The sequence below is a fragment of the Corythoichthys intestinalis genome, chromosome 13 (genome assembly GCF_030265065.1).
Source record: "Corythoichthys intestinalis isolate RoL2023-P3 chromosome 13, ASM3026506v1, whole genome shotgun sequence".
Taxonomy (NCBI): Eukaryota; Metazoa; Chordata; class Actinopteri; order Syngnathiformes; family Syngnathidae; genus Corythoichthys; species Corythoichthys intestinalis.
Window position 1 is genome coordinate 2,265,313 of NC_080407.1, and position 23,804 is coordinate 2,289,116.

At 39.9% G+C, this 23,804-nt stretch overlaps 1 protein-coding gene across 1 annotated transcript in view; it reads left to right on the forward strand.

Annotated features, from left to right (window-relative positions):
• Positions 1–468: 468 nt before the first annotated feature.
• arhgef39 (Rho guanine nucleotide exchange factor (GEF) 39) overlaps positions 469–23,804 on the forward strand; it is a 51,234-nt gene continuing 27,898 nt past the window's right edge. The window contains exons 1-5 of the mRNA XM_057855136.1: positions 469–589; positions 3,373–3,544; positions 4,069–4,163; positions 9,585–9,705; positions 14,519–14,637. Coding sequence (XP_057711119.1) covers positions 3,395–3,544; positions 4,069–4,163; positions 9,585–9,705; positions 14,519–14,637 — 485 coding nt within the window. The 5' untranslated portion in view covers positions 469–589; positions 3,373–3,394. The remainder of the gene's footprint in view (positions 590–3,372; positions 3,545–4,068; positions 4,164–9,584; positions 9,706–14,518; positions 14,638–23,804) is intronic.

The window sequence follows — 23,804 nt, forward strand, 5'->3', positions numbered from 1 at the left end:
TCCATATCCAGTATAACACTCACCTTTTACATTTTAACAGCTTTATTATTTACATTTGATTCAAAACTTTTCCTTTACTGTTTTTTTTTTTTTTTAACTATTTCAGTGACACTGACGATGATAGACGTCCAATCATGTGGCTCTCTATCATTCTGCTGTGAACTAAAATCAGTATGTCACTCGTAAAAATCCAATCCATTGAAGCAGGGAGGGTGGCAGCGAACGAATAAACATTCAGCACTCCCACGTCAAATGGATTGGACGTCTAGCGCCGTCAATGGTGGCCAATGAGTTAATTCAAAAAGTCATTAAAGTATTAGTATGAATAACGTGGTGTTGTTGTTGTTGTTTTTTAGCATGAGCATCGTTCGTAACTTTGAATTTTGTCCTTAAAATGAGATCAGCTGCATTTTATTACTTTGGCAGTTATGCATAAGCAGGAGGGACTACAATTTTGAAAGACGGGGAGGGGAAAAGGGAAACGGGCGTTGATCCAACCAATCCGATTTGACGACGTTTCGAAGGCGGAAAACGAAAGCCCAACCTGAAAAAGCGCGGCAGAATTGAAAGTGAAGACGTTCAAACCAAGGTAAGAATTCTTTCCATTTCACTCGTCATATTAATTTGACTTATTACTGACATGCAGGAAGAACAGTAGAATCCATTTACCGTGAAAAACACGTGTAAACCCCGCAACAATCATTTCTACTTTGTACTGTCATACGTCGTTCACTTAAGCGTCCTCGGTTGTACCCGTCATTAACCCTTCAAATACGTCAACACTGTTCGACATAACATACAAAATAAAATACCTTTTCCTTTTTAATGTCGGGCATGAAAAATGTTCACTCCTCTTGGCATAAAAATCCTCAAAGTAGCACAAAAACATGACAGTGGACACCTCGCCCTACTTCCGGAAACATGATGTGTGACAAGTGCGCATGCGTAACTCAAATGCGTCCACTTCGCCGAGCAAGTCACATCTAGGGTTTGTGTTAGGGTTTAATCACCCTAGGCGGGCATCGCTCCTTGAGGTGTGAACATCTTTTGCTGGGGACGGGACATTAATAAAACCAAACAGATTGGGTGAACGGAGGTTAGGGCTACATTTCTCACCAATATAAACCTTAAAAATTGATAGGCTAAATGATTAACGCAAAATAAATATGCCTTGATTTGTACTAACGTTCAGACTACACTGCAAATTTATAACGACTTAATCTGATACATTTTCATAAATCTAGTCGAATAATTTTCCCCATTTTCTTTTGAGTGTTTGAGTGTTGCTGTGCTAGTTAACAGATTAATGCGTCAGATTATTCAATTTACTTTACGTAAATCAAATATTACTTCCTTATTAAGCCCATACTTCTAAAAGTTGGTCATTTTTCACCTAAATCAAGAAAAAACTGCTTTCAAATATTGTTTTGAACAATATCTATGTTTGAATTAAGAATTTTTATGAAAAAAAAAAAACAGCTTTCTTTAAGATTAGATATACAGTGTTGAGTTTATTTTCAGCTAGCTATTTTTCTTATTTCAAGAAATCTAGGTGATTAAAATTTAATTAAAGCACTGGCAGGTAATTTCACTTATTTCTAGTAGATTTACACTGAAAACAAGGAAATTTCAGTTGTTGTTTTTTTCTGTTTTAAGGAGGTTGGTTTTTGCAGTGCATATGTATTGCTTCAGGTGATACACCGTTTGATTCAAACCTTTGGTTTCAAAAACTATGAAAGAAACATTTTGAAAACTTCCACAATAAATGTCTAAATTTTATTAGCAAATTTAAATTGCAATATTTGAACATAAATTATATGAACATAAAAAAGAAATACAAACTTGTTAACCATCTCTTAACTATTCAGGAATGCAACAAAATAAACATTTGTCTTAATACCACTAAAAAATGTCTAAATAAATTAAATATGACAACAAAAAAATTGTTCGCCAGGGAATTAAAAAAAAATAAAAAAATCAAATAGGAGCCTTCCTTTAGAAAAAACACAATCGTTTTTGTCCACAAGCACAGCCAAACGCAACAAAAAAATGAAAGATCCTTTGGGCTGCTCTAAGACCACATACCGTGAATAAAATAAAAATAACAACTTGGGAGAAGGGGTAATCCTTGGTTCGCTACATTTCTTACAGTTTAATTAACATTAACAATAGAAAACATAAAGGAGGATATTTCTCTCAAAGCAGCTTCTTTGTCGAGTGCGACAAATTCGCACAGATCAATGTTCTGCTAAAGCTGATGCAGGCCGGGTCTTTCAGTCGCAAAATTAGATGTGTGTTCCCCACCTCCTTAATATCGACGTCTTTTTACCTTACTTACAGAGGCTGCTGCTGGCAGAAAAAAAAAAACTTCTAATGTGTGTGTGGGGTGCAGGGGGGGTCAAGTCACCAGCCAATCAAACGTGCGTTTAAGGGGGTAAAAAATGGACTGGCACATTCAGCAAGTGAAAAGCGGTCAATGTCAGTCTGAACAAAATGTAAGTAATTCACTTAATAATGGTAGGATCAATTCTATCCTGTCAACATATGGGAAGACTAAATTACCAATATAACTTAAGTCATTATATAAAGCAAATAAGGTTGCTTAAAATTTGGGCATCCTGAAGAGTTGGTAGTGTTATGTCCCTACCGTCCCTATGCAAACCTTTGGAACGTCGCTGTCGAAGCCATATTCACTGTCACAATTCAGAGTATCAGTTTGTGTATTTTGAAACGGTGTTATTGTTTTTGCCACCAGGGGCACCACCAATGTCATGTCCGCCTAGAGAGCCACTGCTAATCACTGCACCTGGTGGACACACGGTTTTTACCATAGCACGCCGTAGCATGTGCTGCCTTGGAGAGTGAACTGTTTGCTGAATTACTGGAATAAATCAACCAAACTAAAACCATCCATGTGGGCAGGTCATTGCCGGTAGCCAATGCGTACATTCAGGTTCCGAAGGTGTACTCAGTATTGGCTTGATTTTGAGTTTGCTAAAATGCCAATACAGTCGCCTTACTTCTTAGTTATGGGTTTTGAATTTACACATTACACACAAAAAACGAACAATCGGTCACATTAATAAAATGTCAGCACAAAAGACGATGTTTACAGGACTGAGAATAACAACTATTGGTCAACTGTCAGTCGTAAACACAGAGGAGAGATAATATTTGTATTGATTTTGTGGGAAAATGAGCATTGAAGAAAACATGTCAATATGTATGATTGGTGATTTTTTTTTTTGTGAAAACAGATGATGTGATTGTATTTCATCTATAAATATGTTGTTCATAAATGACATCACTGGCTGCCATTGACGGCGATAGACGTCGGATCCATTTGAAACATTCCTTCTGGTACTACTGCAGGACAATCCTCAAGGTGGTGACCATGAGTTTCTCCCCTTGCCCACCTGATGCTCTCGGCGGCAACATCATCCAAGAGCAGCGGGACCGCTGGGAGATGAAACGCTGCCGAGCAGCCAGAGAACTGGTGCTGTCGGAGCAACGTTACTGCCAACAACTGGAGTTGGTCACCACTGTATGTTAAAAGAAATACTCATTTTTAGACTTAGTTTATTACACCCAAAGATGTCTTTGTCTGTCAATTCCAATTCAAATTGCATTTTGTACTATACTTATTGTTTATTTTGTTGACTGTTTCTTTTGTATAGCTCACTTTCAGGTTGATGTACAGCACTTTGTTGTCTTTTTCAAATTGCATTTCATTGAAAGTTGAGTGTAAAACAGTACATGCAGTAAAGGTTACTGCAAAGTGAATAGCAACAAAATGAAGGTAGTATTGTTGAATCCTTTACTTCCTGCCGGGGCAACAGACTTTACCACCCGCTAGTGTTGCCTAATTCCTACTCAATTACTCTCCCTCCGCCCGTACACTCCAATTAGGAGTCATTTTAAGCTTTGTGCTCGTTCAATTTGCTAATCCCATTTCCACCGCAAATGACTTGAGACCAACACAGCTGTCACATTTTTTTCTATACCCGTTTCTTGCGTTCAGTACCGAGTTCGAATGTCAGGTAATATTGTCTTCCGTTTTTCTTCCAGTATTTTGTGGAGATTTTGAAGGCCAAAGGGACTCTGAAAGAGGATATTACAGAAAGCATCTTCAGTTCAATTAAAGCCATTCACTCAGTAAACCAGTAAGTATCCCCTTGCATAATTTAAGAATATCAGTGCTTTAAGGGCAGCGAGAGACTGTGTAAAGTGATGGGGAAAGCAGTCGGTCCCCTGTGTAGGAATGCACTCATGATAAACTCTAGGTTTATTAAAGCATCGTCCTTATCTTCACCATTAGTAGGAGTCAATGATACTCTTCAAGGGTATAGATGTTCTGTTCGCTCCCCCCTTGGGTACATTAGTGTACGTGTTATAATTTGAGAAGATAAAGCGCAAATTGGAAATGATCGTTATAATGGAAATCTTATGAATTGTAATGGAGACATCTTTCCAATTGATGCAAACTCGATTCTGACAGCAATAATACATAATGTATCATACATTTTTAAAAACTAAAAAAAAAAAAGACATAATTTTCTGATTTACAGTGCGATGAAAAAGTATCTGAACCTTTGGAATTTCTCACATTTCTGCATAAAATCACCATCACGTGTGAGCTGATCTTTTTCAAAATCACACAGATGAAAAAACCGTGTTTGCTTGAACTAAAACCACCCAAACATTTGTAGGTTTTCATATTTTAATGAGGATAGCATGCAAGCAATGACAGAAGGGGGAAAATAAGTAAGTGGACCCTCTGCCTAACGAGACTTAACGAGGAATTGAAACCATTTTTTTTTACCAAATAATTTAAGTCAGGTGTGTGCCCAATTACTGATGAGTGGCTTAAAGCTGCCCTGCCCACTATAAAACACACATCTGGTAAGAGTTGTCTTCATAAGAAGCATTGTCTGCTGGCCATCATGGCTCGGTCTGAAGACCTGCGATCAAGGATTGTGGATTTGTATAAAGCTGGGAAAGGATACAAAACCATCTGTAAAAGCCTGGCTATTCATCAATCAACAATCAGAGAAGTTGTCTACAAATGGAGAAGGTTTGGCACTTTTGCTTCTCCCCTAAGCGTTGGCCGTCCACCAAAGATGACGCTAAGAGTTCAGCGCAGAATACTTAGAGAGGTAAAAAAAGAATCCGACAATGTCTGCTAAAGACTTACAGAAATTAATGGCACAGTCCAATATTTCTGTGCACACATCAACTGCACTGCTCACAAAAATGAAAGGAACAAAGTTTCTTTTCATTTTTGTGAGCAGTATATATGTAAAACTATGGCCAAGGATGGTGTTAATGGGAGGACTCCATGGAGGAAGCCACTGCAGTCTAGAAAAAACATTGTTGCTTATTTATTGTTCGCAAAAAGGCACTTAGACACTCCACTGAAGTTTTGGCTTAATATTTTGTAGACTGATGAAATGAATTGTTTGGAAATAACACACATCGACATGTGTGGAGGAAAAATGGAACAACTCACCAACATCAACACCTCATCCCCACCGTGAAGCATGGTGGAGGGATCATCATGATTTGGGGCTGTTTTACTGCCTCAGGGCCTGGACAACTTGCAATCATTAATGGAAGAATGAATTCAAAAGTTTATCAGGATCTTTTGCAGGAAAACCTGAGGCCGTCTGTCAGACAGTTAAAGCTAAAAAGAGGATGGATGCCGCAACAAGACAATGATCCAAAACACAGACGTAAATCAATTTCAGAAGTGTTCTTCTAAGTACACGTTCCGGAGTGGCCAAGTCCAGACTTGAACCACATTGAGATGCTTCAGCATGACCTAAAGACAGCGATTCATGCCAGAAATCCCAGGAATCTGACTGAACCACAGCAGTTCTGTACAGAAGAATGGGCCAAGATTAGTCCTGATCGATGTGCAAGACTGATCCGCAGATACAGGAAGTGTCTGGTTGAAGTTATTGCTGCCAAAGGGGGGGGCACAAAATATTAAATGTGATGCTTTACTTAGTTATTTTTCCCCCCTTCTGCCATTGTCTGCATACTAACCTCATTAAAATATGAAAACCTTTAAATCAGAGTCATGGAACCGTGGACCTCGGTCCGGTTCCGGACCCCAAGCCGTCTGGACCGGATCTCAAGCTGTCCGGACTAATAAACGTTGCAACAACAAAAATCATATTTTTCTGCGGGTTTGCAGAGTGGAGGCGGGCAACAAACAAAAACCTTTAGCGGTGACGCGTGTGAGCCAGCCAACGAGAGTGAAGCATTTGAAAGTTATTTTTAGAGCAGCATGTCTCACACTCGCTTTCCAGCTTCCGCGGAGTGACAGCCAAAAACTGAGCTGAATGAAGTTGGAGGAAGAGGCGAAAAGGTACGGCAAATGGCGTACTCAAAACTACGCAAGATTGATGCAGATAACAGAGTGTTTAAGGAGGAGTGGACAAACACATTTTTGTTCATTTTACCTGGCGGCAGCACAAGACTGCTATGCCTCATCTGAGACTCATTCTGAGACGGTAGCACTTGTAAAAAGCAGCAATTTGAAAAGGCGCTATGAGACGAAGCACCCAGCTTTTTTTGCAAAGTTTCCCTATGAACTCTGCCATCCGTTGTCAAAAAATAGCGGAATTAAGGGCTCAATATGATCGCACCTCAAGGCTCATGGTTCATTTATTCACTGCACAGCAACGCACAAATGAATTCTCCCTCAGAGTAGCGAGTGTAGTCACTGAAACTTTGTTGATGGGAAGCAAAAAGAAGAGGTCTGTCAAAAAATAAAGCAAATCCCCCTGTCAGCATCCACAATTAAAGAAAAAAAGGTCTTGAACATGCTCTTATGTTGCTATTTAATGATTGAATTAAAGCATTTTTTAAGTTTTATGCACCTTTTATATTTAATTTACATTTTTGAATGTTGTAATTATCAGGATGGCCACGTAAAAATCCGTTTGTATTTTTTGGAAAAAAAGAAGCATTAAAAATATTTCCGGACCCGAGATTGTTGTAATTTTTTAATTTCGGACCCAGAGGATTTTTAATTCATGACCCCTGCTCTAAATGTTTGGGTGGTTTTAGTTAAAGCAGACACTGTTTTTTTATCTGTGTGATTTTGACAAGATCAGATCACATTTGATGATAATTTTATGCAGAAATTCCAAATGGTTCAGATACTTTTTTCATACCACTGTAGACTGGGAAAAAAATGCATCTGCTGGCTGCATCCAAGTAATGTACGCCACTTTGCCTCAATTTCTTAAAGACGGCATTAACGAACAATCAATCCCACACAATCCACCACATTTTCCATTAATTACTTGTAGTGGTCATTGGTTTTTCTGCCATCTCCCATCCCCCAAAAATAGGCTAGACCAAGCCTTGTCCTGCAATGAAGACTGAAGTATGAATTACACACAGTGACGTATTGGATAAATGGTGCTGCGCTTCCCATACATCTTCATTATGGATCTCCTTATTGAATTAGTGCTTTAAAAGCAATGGCAAGTAGTGAGTACTCCATTTAAAAACATTCCATTGAGAGACAGTGCGTTAGACAGATTTATCACAGCTAAGTGATAGATTAGATTTTCCCATATTCTCTTCTCCTGCTCGAACTTTTAGTAGGCAATAACTCCCTGGTAATGTCATTTAAATGAATATGTGATGATTTTGTTTTTTAACTACATTTTGTGTATTTATGATACATGGTCTAAATTGCATCGTACACATTTGCTGTGTGCACTTTTGACAGTGGAAAGCAATGACTACAACCCCAGTCCAGCACAGTTCAAATCTCCTAGTGTGAGTACACCCTAAGGCTTGTTGATAAACATGATTTTGTTCCCTCACGTTACTACGGAGTGTAAGCGTTGTTAAATCGGAATGCAGCCCAAGTGCAAAGAGTATGTATATTCATCTGATGTCCCTGTGTTTGTTTACTTGCCCGCAGAGTTCAGTGCGTCGAGTTCATAAATTCGACCACTTTTTTAAAAGCTACATTAGAAAAGGAGACATGCGAATATATTGATATGCCGCGCCACTCATTCTGCCGCAGACTGTTTATTGAGAAGAGGCAGCAAAGGCAGCCATCCAATTATCCCGAGCTACGAACATGCCAAAACAGGAATAAGACTTGAAAGGCCTGTCAGCGGATCAGGTATGAAGAATAGCCACAGTGGATTTAAAGATGGGAGGCTGCGGGGAGCGGTGCGAAGGAGGGGGTGGGGGTCATGATGACAATAATAGGAAGAGCATGAAAGGTAGATGAGACAAGACCTGCTCTGCGATCAACAAATTCTCTCAACGTTATTTGTGCTGGAACAGCGAATTAGCTGGATGTTTATTTATTACTCATGTTATGTCGCCCTAACAATTGATATTCGTGCCTTCCCCCTAATGAAGGCAACTCGGCTGAGGTCATATCGGCCCAGATGTCGCCACTGCTCGGAATTAATGCAGATTAGCACGACGCCTTCCGAATTCTAATCCCGGCTCGCTGCTGATGGCCAGACAACTTAATTACATAAAAAAAAAAAAAAAAATTGTATAAGTAAAAAAAAAAAGGTAATCTTTAATTTCATATTTATCATAATAGCCTGTGGCAGTAAGAGGGAGGGAAAAAAACGGAAACACTATATTTCCCGCCCTTTGCCCTCGTTAGAACTCTCTCGGCTGCTCCTGCATCTCCTGATTATGAACAGAGGCTACCTTGGCGTGCAACTTCATTAAAATCTATTTAAATCAACTTCAACTGAAATGTGCTCCTTCCAGCGTGCGCGAACAGAAGTCTCTGGGAACATCATTAGAGAGTGGGAATGTGTGTGTGTGCGCTACTTCCTCTAAGTTTGGATAACAAGCTCCTTCACCAGTGTCAACACCCCCAACCAATTGCGTCCGTGTTGCTATAATGTGCCTGACAGGCTGACGACTGTTTTGCCTTTGCCTTGATTTACTTGTTTTGCTCCTGAGTTCAGCAGGCATGTTCTCACTACAAAGTGGCCCTGGGTGCCCTGAAGGTAGACCTTACCGTCTGAGTCCTGGTAAATACACCGAGGCCTACAAACGGCACTACAGAGCTTCTTCTGCTAAAGCCTCCCCGTTAACAGCGTCGGGGAGGGGAGCAAACCTTCTAAACTTTGCTCAACCTCCGCACTTCCTCTAAACATGTGTGCCTTTTGCCGCCAAATGATACTTCAGATGCGATCGCGGCTCATTTGAGATCACACTGATGCACAACAGCAGTGTTTTCTCAGGCGCTAACTCAAAGTCCAATGCGCTTTGACTGGAGGCTAAATGTGCACCGGAGGAAGTGCTTGAAAATTAATATGTCAGAGGTCTTTGATGCTCAAAATGTATGCGACGCGTATTTTGGTGGCGGTGAGGTTGAGGACGTCATGCCGTTATCATGTCTGTCTTGACGGTGTCACTGAAATACAGGGGATTGCTAGGGCCGCAGCTATTGAATTACCGTTATTTATTCCTCACTATAAATCACAGGGCTGCTGAACTACGAAAAAAAAGTGTGACCTATAGTCTGGAAAATACAGGACATGTTAAGTGGGTGTGGTGAAATTTGTATTTTGCAGGTCTTTGCTAGTTCACTTGGAAAACGGCTACTTCGGAAGAGGCTTCGACCAGTTTTGCCCTCAACTGCACCACTACAACGTCTTCGTGGACAACATTTACGATGCCAAAAAAGTGCTCTGGGTAATTTCTTTTGAACACTTTGCCTAAAAAAAAGTCAAAGTCAAATCGCACCTGTACAACCATAAAACTAGGTTACAGCTGACAAAGGTGGGTAGAGTAGCCCAAAAAATTACTCAAGTAAGAGTAGCGTTACTTCAAAACAATATTACAAAAGTATAAGTAGCTATCCCAAAAATGTACTTAAGCATCCAGTGAAAAGAATACTTAAGTTATGAGTGACATTGTAACTGCTTATTTTTTTTCTTTGTAAACAATGGTATTTTTTTTCTCTCAGCACAAACTTATCTATATGAACTGTTGTTATAATGATATTGTACAATATCTCATTACATAACCACATTAAGCTAATAAAATTCAAATATATATATTGGGGCAAATTAGTATTTAGTCAACCACTAATTGTGCCAGTTCCCCCATTTGAAAATATTAGAGAGGCCTGTAATTGTCAACATGGGTAAACCTCAACCATGAGAGACAGAATGTGGGGGGAAAAAACCAGAAAATCACATTGTTTAATTTTTAAAGAATTTATTTGCAAATCATGGTGAAAATAAGTATTTGGTCAATACCAAAAGTTCATCTCAGTACTTTGTTATGTACCCTTTGTTGGCAATAACGGAGGCCAAACGTTTTCTGTAACTCTTCACAAGCTTTTCACACACTGTTGCTGGTATTTTGGCCCATTCCTCCATGCAGATCTCCTCTAGAGCAGTGATGTTTTGGGGCTGTTGTCGGGCAACACGGACTTTGAACTCTCCACAGATTTTCTACGGGGTTGAGATCTGGAGACTGGCTAGGCCACTCCAGGACCTTGAAATGCTTCTTACGAAGCCTCTCCTTTGTTGCCCTGGCTTTGTTTTTGGGATCATTGTCATGCTAAAAGACCCAGCCACGTCTCATCTTCAACGCCCTTGCTGATGGAAGGAGATTTTCACTCAAAATCTCTCGATACAGGGCCCCATTCATTCTTTCCTTTACACAGATCAGTCGTCCTGGTCCCTTTGCAGAAAAACAGCCCCAAAGCATGATGTTTCCACCCCCATGCTTCACAGTGGGTATGGTGTAATTCAGTATTCTTTTTCCTCCAAACAAGAGAACCTGTGTTTCTCCCAAAAAGTTCTTTTTTTGTTTCATCTGACCATAACACATTCTCCCAGTCCTCTTCTGGATCATCCAAATGCTCTCTAGCGAACCGCAGACAGGCCTGGACGTGTACAGGCTTCAGCAGGGGGGACGCATCTGGCAGTGCAGGATTTGAGTCCCTGGCGCCGCATTGTGTTACTGATAGTAGCCTTTGTTACTGTGGTCCCAGCTCTCTGTAGGTCATGCACTAGGTACCCCTGTGTGGTTCTGGGATTTTTGCTTACCGTTCTTGTTATCATTTTGACGCCACGGGGTGGGATCTTGCATGGAGCCCCAGATCGAGGGAGATTATCAGTGGTCTTGTATGTCTTCCATTTTCTCATAATTGCTCCCACAGTTGATTTCTTTACACCAACCTATTGCAGATTCAGTCTTCCCAGCCTGGTGCAGGTCTACAATTTTGTCTCCGGTGTCCTTCGACAACTCTTCGTTTGGAGTGTGACTGACTGAGATTGTGGACAGGTTTCTTTTATACCGATAATGAGTTAAAACAGGTGCCATTAATACAGGTAACGGGTGGAGCCTCGGTGGACCTCGTTATACCTCGTTAGAAGAAAGACTTCTTTGACAGCCAGAAATCTTGCTTGTTTGTAGGTGACCAAATACTTATTTTACACTCTAATTTGGAAATAAATTCTTTAAAAATCAAGCAATGTGAATTTCTGTTTTTTCCCCACATTCTGTCTCTCATGGTTGAGGTTTACCTAACCTCTCTAACCTTTTCAAGTAGGAGAACTTGCACAATTGGTGGTGTACGAAATACTTATTTGCTCCACTGTATATATAATCAATGAATCAGAGAATCAGTATTGGTCCAAAGAGCACGAGTGCCCTCTAGTGGAAAAAATAGTTACTAGTTTAAATAGTGAATAGTTCCTTCACAGTTACTAAATAATGTAGTTCCTAGTTTAAATAAAGAATAGTTCCTTCATAGTTACTATGATGAAAATAAAAGGATCTCTGGTTTGCCATGGTCAAGCGGTGCCAAATAAAAACTAAAATACTCACTTTCTAGTCATGTTGGGGCAGCACTCTGTCAAATACTTCATTTTTTGCGGTGCTTTAAAGAGGCCACGTGATTGAACAGGCTGGCGTGTTCATAGAACGTGATTATTGTTGCGATGTCTCATTGGTGAAATTAGTAGAGCTGCTCTTGGTATCCCTGGCAAAAAAAAATAAATAAATGTAGATTAACGAAGAAAAACGTAACAACGCTTGTGTAGCCCAAAGTAGCGGAGTAAGAGTAGCTGTTTTTCTTCACAAATCTACTCAAGTAAAAACTATAGCTTAGTAAAACTACTTTAGAAGTACATTTTTCTCAAAAAGTTACTCAACTAAATGTAACTGAGTACATGTAACGCATTACTACCCACCTCTGACAGCTGAAAGGCCTTGTTCAGACTCACAGGCAAAATCCGATTTTTAGCCCATCCAGATCGAAACTGGATGGCTCTTTTGTAGTCTGACTCTGAACATTTCCATAGCGCAGATATTTTTGTGAGATTGATTGAAACCACATACAAGCGGCAGTTTTAGATCAGATATGGAAAAGATGCTTCTCAGTCTGAACATCTCAGATAGTACCGTATTGGCCCGAATATCAGACTGTGTTTTTTGCATTGAAATAAGATTGAAAAAGAGGGGGTCATCTTTTATTCGCGGTCTAGACATTATGCCCAGCCACGACGCTAGATGACGCCAGATATCATTGAAGCGATGTTCTGTCATGACAGATCTCAGCTACAAGTTTAACCAGTTTGCATTATTTTATTGCAAAGTTTTTCCTTATTCAGATTTGTTTCAAGACTACAGTTACAGTTAGACTTCACTTTGATGGTTAATGCAGTTATTGCAATTTTGTTGTTTTATCACAATAGATTGGTTTGTTTACATTTAAAAAACCTGAAGCCATTCATTTACGAATGTGATTGCCCTTTAGTTATTAAATAAGTTATCACATATTAAGATTTGAATGAGGCAATATAACGTGCTTTTTCTCTCAAGTATATTGTCATAATCATTTGTTTCAGATGTACTGTAATTATTTTCCTTATGAAAATTAATTTGGTGTTCAAAAAGTGTTTTTTCAAACTTGAGTCTTGAAAAAGAGGGGGTCGTCTTATAATCAGGGCCGTCTTATATTCGGGACAATACAGTAGTTCCAAATGCTAGCACCGTCATTTTCGGACTATAAGCCGCTACTTTTTTTCCTTATTTATTTTCTTTATTTATTATTATTCCAGTGCGGCTTATGTGTTGATTTATTTGGGTTAACAGGGAAAACTTTATTTGACAGCGGCGTCATAAGACTGTCATAAGACCGTCGTAATTATGACATGACACTATCAGAGGGGGTCGTCTTATATTCGCGGTCTAGACATTATACCCAGTCACGACGCTAGATGACGCAAGATATCATTGAAGCGATGTTCTGTCATGACAGATCTCAGCTACTCTCCCCATTCACGACGCTAGATGGCGCTAGATATCATTGAAGCGATGTTCTGTCATGACAGATTTGTTTCAAGACTACAGTTACAGTTAGACTTCACTTTGATGGTTAATGCAGTGATTGCAATTTTGTTGTTTTATCACAATATATTGGTTTATTTACATTTCCAAAACCAGAAGCCATTCGTTTACGAATGTGATTGCACTTTAGTTTACATATTTAAATGTTCAGATATTACTGTACTGTACTGTAATGATTTTCTGTATAAAAATTAATTTGGTGTTCAAAAAGTCTTTTTTCAAACTTGATACTGGGGGGTCGTCTTATAATCAAGGCCGTCTTATATTCGGGCCACTACGGTAATAGTGTTGCAGTCAGTCCTAAAAATCAGATTTGAAGAGGTATTCGACTGGAATCAGATATGCCTGCTGTCTGAACACAGCATCTCTCTTTCAGTGCCATTTACGATGATAGTTACGATGATAGGCTTTTTTCGTCCTTTAAATTAGTTTGTCACGAGTAAACGTCCAATCCATTTGAACTAAAAAAGCGAGCTAAGCTAAGTCCGTCAGTGACAGCCAAAGAGTTAACTACACTAGCCATGACAGGTTTATTTTCACAACTAACATGAGTGACAAGTTTCGGACTTTATGTCACCCAAATGTTGACACGTACTCAGGCCGACATGACGTGCAGATGCATATTTAATGACATCAGCGGCGCTCGCACCTTCTGCAGCCCAGGCATAATGAGTAACAAGAGGGGGATTTTCGGGTTTGTTAGTGGGAGTATGACATGAGTTGCAGGGGTCGTCACGGTTATGTCCATCATCGGTTGTACAAGCTGAATGCAGATATTGCTTAGCGGGAGGAAAATAGGATAGGCACTCCTTTCCTTGGGTAATGTCACAACCATTATGTGGTGCATGCATTGGAGACAGAGTACATTGTTTATGTTGTTGCATTCAATCACCACGTCAAAGACTACTTGATGTAACAAATGTATCATGTCAAGTATTGTTTGGAGGACATTTCTCAGAAAAATATTGTGCCCCGAGTTTAGTTCAAGGGAAGACGGATAAAAAAAAAAAACTAATATGGAATTGGAATGAATGACATTATGTACACTGAACAGCCTTGAAAATGATGGTTTTGTACTTTGCAGCAGCTGTGTCTTAATTGAGCTTTTACAATAAATTGTATTCCTTTGTTGATTTAGATCCAGCTGAAGAAAAACAAGGCCTTCAGGCGCTTTAAGAAACTTCAGGAAGCTCGACCTGAGTTCAACAACCACAAGCTGGAGGACTTGCTTCAACTGCCAATCGAGCGGATTGATCAGTAAGTTTAACAACCAGTGATTGAGTCATATTTCTCTGTACAGAGAGCACATGTAGCCTTTTAACCACAAAGTTTTATACGATAAATGTCTCTTTGAAGAATGTTGTTCTACAAACCTCCAAGAATATGCAAAATACACTCACTCACATCAATTGAAATGATACTTGCATACTAAGCATTAACTGTAACTATTATAAATCTAAACAATAGCCCCCACCCCTTATTCCCCCTCCACTTCAACATGCTTACACTTGCAATAACAATATTATTTTTACATTATGTTAAGTACATCCGAGCCATCTCAAAGGTATTCTTTTCCCAATACACTGTAAATAAATAGTACATGCCTAAAAGATTATTTTTACAGCAAACAATGCTGTTAGTTTTCCCATCACAAAACATCACAGTCTTCTAAAACCTGTTTCTAACAAACTGTTATTTTATCATCACATCCCAGCATTTCCTTAACGTGTCACCGATTTCACACACGACTTGTTTTTGCACAATCTATTGTCTCGGTGACAGATACAGTATAATTATTATTATTATTTGATGTAGCACCCACGTAAGTACTCCGTCCGTCCGCAAACTGTCAAGATCTCGTTTGTTAAGTACCGATTTGCGTTCGCTGTAATTTCATGCGGTCCTGATCTCGCTTGTTAATTAGTGGAACAAGAAAAGAAATCATGTGAAATGCGCTTTCCAGTGTGGCGCATTTGGTGACACTGGTTTATCAAGCCTCTTGTTTGCATTTTAATTAGGTATATTTTGTGCTCATCATCATCATTACAGATGTATTATTAAGCCCTTGACAGGTTGCATTCATCCAACTTGCTGGTGAGAAGACTGCAAACTTTTTTTCCCCCCAACTCATCGATGGCAATAGACATCCAATCTATTTAACTGGGATAACCTGTTCACTGTCAGCCCTCTTAGTTAACCCTTTAAAACCTGAGCCTATTTTGTCCGAATTTGCATGCCTTTGCTGTTGCCTTTATATTTGTTTGGGTTTGTATTGGGTTTCTCCTAGTGTGACTTGTCCCTGTGATTGCCCATTGATTTCACCTGTTGTACCTTCTCCTAGTGTATCCTCTAATCTGCATCTTCCTGTGTTACCCAGCTGTTCTTCGTTGTCTCGTTACCCCTTGTCTGCGTGTGTGTGTATATAAGCACCCAGTTTCTTGTCACTCCTTGTTGCGTCATTGTCAATGTCAATGCCGATGTGCTCGTCAGTGCTCTCAAGTTTTCTCCGTCCAAGTCCTTGTGTTCCTCGACGTAAGTTTTTGATATCAAGCCCTTTGTTAGTGACCTGAGTTTTGTTTGCTACAGTGTTTTTTGGGATCACCTCAGTTTTGGTTTGTACTTTGTTTTTTCTGTCTGCCTCAATTACATTATTTTTGCACTGCCTTTTTTGCCTCGCTTCCCTTTCCCTGCATTTGGGTCCACACACAACCTGTCTGCCCGCGTAATCCTGACAATATTTCAAAGAAAAAAATGTTCACAATAGCCTGGTTGGGTCCCTTTTTTCAGGACACCATAACCTTCATGTCTAAACTGTCCTTTTCGTCACTGATATAATCAATATTTTGGACCCAAAAGGCAAAATTTTGGGGGGGTCAAAATTTGTAATATTGACGTCTCCTTGACAACCAAATATGCTCAACCAAACGTTTTGAAGCTTGATAATGTTGATTCAACTTAAGATAAAAATTCAACAGAAATAGTTTTGTATTTGATAATTCAACAGAAACAGCAGTTATGATTACAGGTGTTTTTGTCCTTTCTACATACAGTGGGACAAATAAGTATTTAGTCAACCACTAATTGTGCAAGTTCTCCCACTTGAAAATATTAGAGAGGCCTGTAATTGTCAACATGGTTAAACCTCAACCATGAGAGACAGAATGTGGAAAAAAAAAAAAAACAGAAAATCACATTGTTTGATATTTAAATAATTTATTTGCAAATCATGGTGGAAAAAAAGTATTTGGTCAATATCAAAAGTTCATGTCAATACTTTGTTATGTACGCTTAGTTGGCAATAACGGAAGCCAAATGTTTTCTGTAATTCTTCACAAGCTTTTTACACACTGTTGCTGGTATTTTGGCCCATTCCTCCATGCAGATCTCCTCTAGAGCAGTGATGTTTTGGGGCTGTCGTTGGGCAACACAGACTTTCAACTCCCTCCGCAGATTTTCTATGGAGTTGAGATCTGGAGACTGGCTAGGCCACTCCAGGACCTTGAAATGCTTCTTACGAAGCCACTCCTTTGTTGCCCTGGCTGTGAGTTTGGGATGCTGAAAGACCCAGCCACGTCTCATCTTCCATGCCCTTGCTGATGGAAGGAGATTTTCACTCAAAATCTCTTGATACATGGCCCCATTCATTCTTCCCTTTCCACATATCAGTCGTCCTGGTCCCTTTGCAGAAAAACAGCCCCAAAGCATGATGTTTCCACCCCCATGCTTCACAGTGGGTATGGTGCAATTCAATATTCCTTTTCCTCCAAACACGAGAACCTATGTTTCTACCAAAAAGTTTTATTTTGGTTTCTTTTGACCATAACACATTCTCCCAGTCCTCTTCTGGATCATCCAAATGCTCTCTAGCGAACCGCAGACGGGCCTGGACGTGTACTTTCTTCAGCAGGGGGAAACGTCGGGCAGTGCAGGATTTGAGTCCCTGGCGGCGCATTGTGTTACTGATAGTAGACTTTGTTACTGTGGTCCCAGCTCTCTGTAGGTCATTCACTAGGTCCCCCCATGTGGTTCTGGGATTTTTTTCTCCCCATTCTTGTTATAATTTTGACACCACGAGGTGAGGAGGGAGTTGAAAGTCCGTGTTGCCCAACGACAGCCCCAAAACATCACTGCTCTAGAGGAGATCTGCATGGAGGAATGGGCCAAAATACTCCTTAAAAAAATTACAATTCACAGTATTATTATTTAGAAAAAATAAATAACATTGAGGAACAATATGATTTTTAGCAGCGTGCTGAATCCAAAATTACACTCTGATTTTTCTAACATGTCACATTCACGTAATAATGTCCTGGTTTGTACACGCCTGCTTAAATGTTTGATGTAAAACATGCATTTACTTATCCGGCGCTAAAGCTGCTGAATAATAAATTGTAGTCCTGCAACGATTAATCGATCAACTCGAGTATTCGATTAGAAAAAAAGATTTGAATTAAAATTTTGCTGCTTCGAGTATTCATTTAATTAAAGTGGCCTTGTAATGCTTTGTTTTGAAAGTGTTTGCATTTAGCTGTATTGATTTGGGTGGATCCACTGCCCTCTAGTCACACGGCTGAATCCAGCTGCTCCCTGTTAAGACCAACCTAAGCTTTTGTTTGCGCTAAAGTTTTTTTTTTTTTTTTAACACATTCATATTTTAGTTTATAAGTATATTTAGCCATTTTTTGTGGGAATATGTGTCTGAACCATTTGTTAAGACCATTGTAAAAAAAAAAAAAAAAAAAAAAAAAAAAGTTAGCATCTTATAGCATTTAAGCTAGCGGACTTTTACTATGTAAGTTAGCCAATTGTTTTTTTGTTGTTGTACATAGATCCTCATTTATTATTATTTTTTTTTTAAATACCGTTTCAGGTATTTTAATATTGATGTTCCTTATCCGATTACTCGATTATTCGAACTAAATATTCATCGATTAATCGACTACTAAAATAATCGATAGCTGCAGCCCTAATAAATTGTGCTGTGGCGATGTAATAAAGTTGCCTGGTACACCAGACTCACCGCTGTTCCAGCTATTGAGTCTGGCCACCATTCACTCAGATACAATTTCCAGGGCGGAGCAAACCACAGCAAACAGACAGCGGAGTGGACCAATCGACGACGGGCAGACGTGACGTTAGTAAAATGGCGACGGCAGGACGAGGGACCTGCGCGCGGAAGTAAACATACGAAGAGAGCGGAGTTTATTCAACATGGCTAGCGCGAGACAGACTGTTGTCAATGACTCGTGTCGATGTGTTTTTGGTCATTTAAAACTGATTTTACCGTGGACTGGAACATATTCTCGGCTCTGCCGTTCACCATCTGTGTTGTTGAAGAGACGACTTTCGACGCGCAAGAGTGACGTTGCTCGTGAAGAACACGTCACGCAAATAAACAAATCTGATTTGTCGATTGATTTTGTATCTGCTCGAAAAGGCCGTAAATGGGATGGTTCCCAGACTATTTCTCTCAGTGGAGAATAGTCTGGCAGAGCCAGGCAAGTAATAAAGAGCATAACAAGACAATTGTTTATAGCCACTTGGTTAATTTGTACAAAAATAACCTTGGATAATAAGCTACAAGCTTTTTTCACTTGACTTATTGTTTTTTTTTCTGAAATATTCAGCAGTAAAACGCATTTGGGGGAAAAATGTCATTGTGCCTCTGCTATACAATTATCTGTGACTGTCTCTGACACATAATCAGTCTCCAGTGCAACCTTGTGTTGCTCAGGGTTTCCTTGTCCACTTCCCGTCATTATCATTGATTCGTCTGTCGTCCTCCGCGAAAGTCGGGAGGCTCGAGGGACGTGTCTAATTCTGCGATGATTTTAAGTGGCATGGAGATAATCATCCCTGGCTGGCGCCTTACCTTCCCTGGCTCCGACTCCGTCACTGAGAACGGCAAGAAAATTGTTGTCCCGTATCACCGTTTAAGGATGATGGATGGCGAGCGAAGCCCGGGGTGCGAATACTTATGTTGCTGCAAGGGGGACGACTAAAATAATTGCCTTTATTAAGTGGCGTTCACAAGAGCCGAGCGGAGGAGTCGTCTGTCTCCTCTGTGTTGAGTTCAGCGTTATGACAGTGATGGGGTCTCAAGTTGATTGTGGCGCTGAATAACAACCTTCTCTGCCTGCATCGGCCACATTTATGTCAATAATGGAGTTTTAGCTCTTATAGAAATGGCAGCAGGCCTTGGGATACGTGTGCTCTATGCCAAGCACAATTTAGCGTAACAAAGCGTTGACCCAGCGCGAGGCTTGCTTCAGAGGAGGAGTATGTTCTATGTAAAAGGCATACAAAACCAGAGGTCTTTGGGTCATTGTCATTCTTGCGAAGCATTGTGAACCGTCTAGTTGGGTGTTGTACTTGGCTGCCATACTTGAATTCATCTTCCATTTGACAAGGTGGGCTTTCAAATTAGCTGCTTTTGTGTGCTCGGGCACTTATTCAGTCATCCCCTACAGCCTGGCGCAGGAAAGCTCCTCCAGACAAGGACAAACTTTTGATTAATTTCCTTTGAAACATTTTCTAAAAGATGTGGTCTGCAGGTAGGGTGCTGTTATTTATTTTTTATTTTGTTTCTGACCCTGTACTCCATTGTTCGTATTAAATCAAAGGCTGGCAATGAAACCAATTGCTTCATTTAGGCACCTCCATTTACAAGCAACATGTAAAATCGGGGATGAGAAGATTAAAGATGATTGAATGTGAGCTCATTGTGAACTGGGGCAATCAGGAAATTGGATGGACACTTGCCTTTCATACAAAGCGGCTTTTCAAAAAAGACAAATTTTCTTGCCAGAAACATGAAAAAATTATAAAGTAAAATACCAAACTGCAAAAGTGTTTGAGACTCTTGATTTGCGCTATATGTTCATGTATGTGCTGTAGTGTACAGCGGTATGAAAAAGTATCTGAACCTTTTGGAATTTCTCACATTTCTGCATAAAATCACCAACAAATGTGATCTGAGCATTGTCAAAATCACACAGATGTAAAAACAGTGTCTGCTGTAACTAAAACCACCCAAACATTTATAGGTTTTCATATTTTAATGAGGATAGTTTGCAAACAATGAAAGAAGACTTGGCCACTGCAGAACGTGTGTTTTGTTCTTCTGAAACAATTCGGCCCATTCTTCTGTGCAGAACTGCTGTAGTTCAGTCGATTCCTGGGATGTCTGGCATGAATCGCTGTCTTTAGGTAATGCCGAAGCATCTCAATGGAGTTCAAGTCTGGACTTTGACTTGGCCACTCCGGAACATGTATTTAGAAGAACACTTCTTAAACCATTCTGAAGTTAATTTACTTCTGTCTTTTGGACCATTGTCTTGTTGCAGCATCAATCCTCTTTTTAGCTTTAACTGTCTGACAGATGGCCTCAGGTTTTCATGCAAAACATCGTGATAAACCTCTGAAATCATTCTTCCATTGATGATTGCAAGTTGCCCAGGCCCTGAGGCAGCGAAACAGCCCCAAATCATGATGCGCCCTCCACCATGCTTCACGGTGGGGATGAGGTGTTGATGTAGGTGAGCTGTTCCATTTTTCCTCCACACATGACGTTGTGTGCTATTTCCAAACCAACTTTGGTTTCATCAGTCCACAAAATATTTTGCATTCTGTGGAGTGTCCAAGTCCCTTTTTACCAACATTAAATGAGCAACAATGTTTTTTTAGACAGCAGTGGCTTCCTCCGTGGAGTCCTCCCATGAACACCATTCAGTTTTACATATAGTTGATGTGTGCACAGAGATATTGGACTGTGCCAGTGATTTGTGTAAGTCTGTAGCACACACTCCAGGGTTCTTTTTTTACCTTTCTGAATATTCTGCGCTGAACTCTTGGCGTCATCTTTGGTGGACGGCCACTCCTTGGGAGAGAAACAACAGTGCAAAACTCTCTCCATTTGTAGACAACTTTTCTGACTGTCGATTGATGAACATCCAGACTTTTAGAGATGGTTTTGTATCCTTTCCCAGCTTTATACAAATCCTTGATCGCTGGTCTTCAGACAGCTCTTTTGACCGAGCCGTGATATACATCAGAAAATACTTCTCATCAAGACAATTCTTACCAGGTGTGTGTTTTATAGTGGGCAGGGCAGCTTTAAACCACTCATCAGTGATTGCGCACACACCTGACTTAAAATGTTTGGTAAAAATTGGTTTCAATTGGTCTTTAAGTCTCCCTAGGCATAGGGTTTACTTACCCATTCTTCCCCCTTCTGTCATTGTCTGCATGCTGTCCTCGTTAAAATATGAAAACTCTATAAATGTTTGGGTGGTTTTAGTTAAAGCAAACACTGTATTTTCATCTGTGTGATTTTGACCAAATCAGATCACATTTGACGGTGATTTTACGCAGAAATGTAAAAACAAAATTCTAAATGGTTCAAATATTTTTTCATACCACTGTAGTTTAACATGCGTTTGTTGTGCACCAATTGAACCAAGCAAACAACATCCGCAAGGTGTTTTCATGAATTGTTCTTCGCATTCTCTTGTTTACAAATAGCAACATTTCCTAAGCTGATTATGAACGCATTTATGTCGTTAAATTGATGCATGGATACACGAATCTGCATTAAATCCGTGATTCGTGTTGTCGTGGTGGTAGGTGCATCAAACTACCAGCTCCATACTTTATACAGAAAATATCGAAGTTGTTGGGAATATGTTATTGTCTCATTATCTTTCTTTGCTGTGGTGCTAATGAGTGGGACAGGGCAGCTTAACAAGTAAGTGTCATTTACATTATTTGAAATCAGCTGTAATAATGCTCATTAGAGGCTTTCCTTTGTTACGCTGGTACTGTAATTAGAATTTCGTCTCAACTTCCTGGGAGAAGGAAAAAAACAAGGGCGCCCATTGCTAATAATGTCTGTAATGCATTTGTTACTACAAGATGATACAAGGAAAGAAAGAACTGGAATTATTTCTTCTTCTTAAGTGTGGCTTAATTGATGTAGGCTTAATTGGAGCTTGTTAGGCATTCATTTCATTTCTAATCAGTAATTGAGTACATGCTCAGTGCCCTCCTTCGCATCTTCCACCCCCTCCACCCACTGTCTTAGCTGCACAATAGCCTGCTGGTAAGCCCCCACAAAATGAATGCGTGTTTACAGCAGCACGGCACTCATACATTGCCGTCTATCGCCGTCAAAGGAAGCCAGCGAGTTCAGTCCAATACTGCTCTTTTATGCAACAGAATTTTTGCCCAGTATCTGTAAAGGAGATACTAGTTTTTCCTCTTTATGGTTTCATGTAGAAAAGAATATGAAGAGTTCCCGATGCATTCCTGCCAAGGAAAAAAAAATGAACAAGTGTTGCCACTTGATAACTGTATTTACTTTTCATATTGCCATGCTCCCACAAGGCCATACCGTTCAGTTCAGTAGGTATTAAGTGCATAACGCAACAGTGAATTTACTACTAGAAAAAACCTGTTTAAAGCTGCTTCCTGGCATAACCTCTTTTGAAGCGCATAAGAAGTCTAGGGTAAGAAAAAGGAGAAGCTTTTTTTATTTCCAAAGTAGGGCGTTCAATTTTTTGACAGGCACTATGCACACATGACAAGAGAATTGCGATTTCAAATTGGTGATAAGGAACAGGCTTAAGGTTAAACACTAGTAATAACTACAAACAGATTCTATTTGACTTGTACCAGCAAATTGTCAGGTCGCAGGGGTGTGTTAAGCAGCTGGTCTTCTTGCCAGCTGAATGACTTCACTCAATGGCACCACTATCTGCAACTAACCCCGATTGCACAAAGAAAAGGCTATAGAGGCAGGCAACGTGAAAAAAAAAAAAAAAAAAACTAGGCCTGCAAGCAGGACTGAACGGGCCCTCGCACTTTGGCGCAACTCGGACGGCATGCAAATCAGGGTGGTGGCAGATCGTCTCCCTCATCATCTCCAGAGAACCGAACTTTCTCGGAACTCACCTCTTTTTTTGGGGGGATTACAAATATTCACACACCTAGGTGAAAATGCCCCTATTGAAGAGAGTCGTACAATAAAGGAGGCGCTACTGAGCTGTGCAGCCCCGCCCATATTCGACACCAAAATGAATCTTCTAATTGGGCGACTTTGACCAAATGTGCTAAGTTTTGTGGGTCTATTAGCTGCCTAAGTCCCTGAAAAAAATCTACTTCCTTTTAAAGGTGAGCAAAGGATAGTCACTGCAACAGACAGCAATGTGTGGACATGGGCCTTAAATTATAGTCTTACAAAAGGTCTTGAGACTACAATGACCAACCTGAAAAGAACTGGACATGTATGAGGCAAGGCAAGGCAAGGCAAATTTATTTATATAGCACAATTCAACACAAGGCAATTCAAAGTGCTTTGCATCACGTGAAGACCATAAAAATCACATTTAAATCAACACAACGTAAAAACCAAGACAAAAGATCGC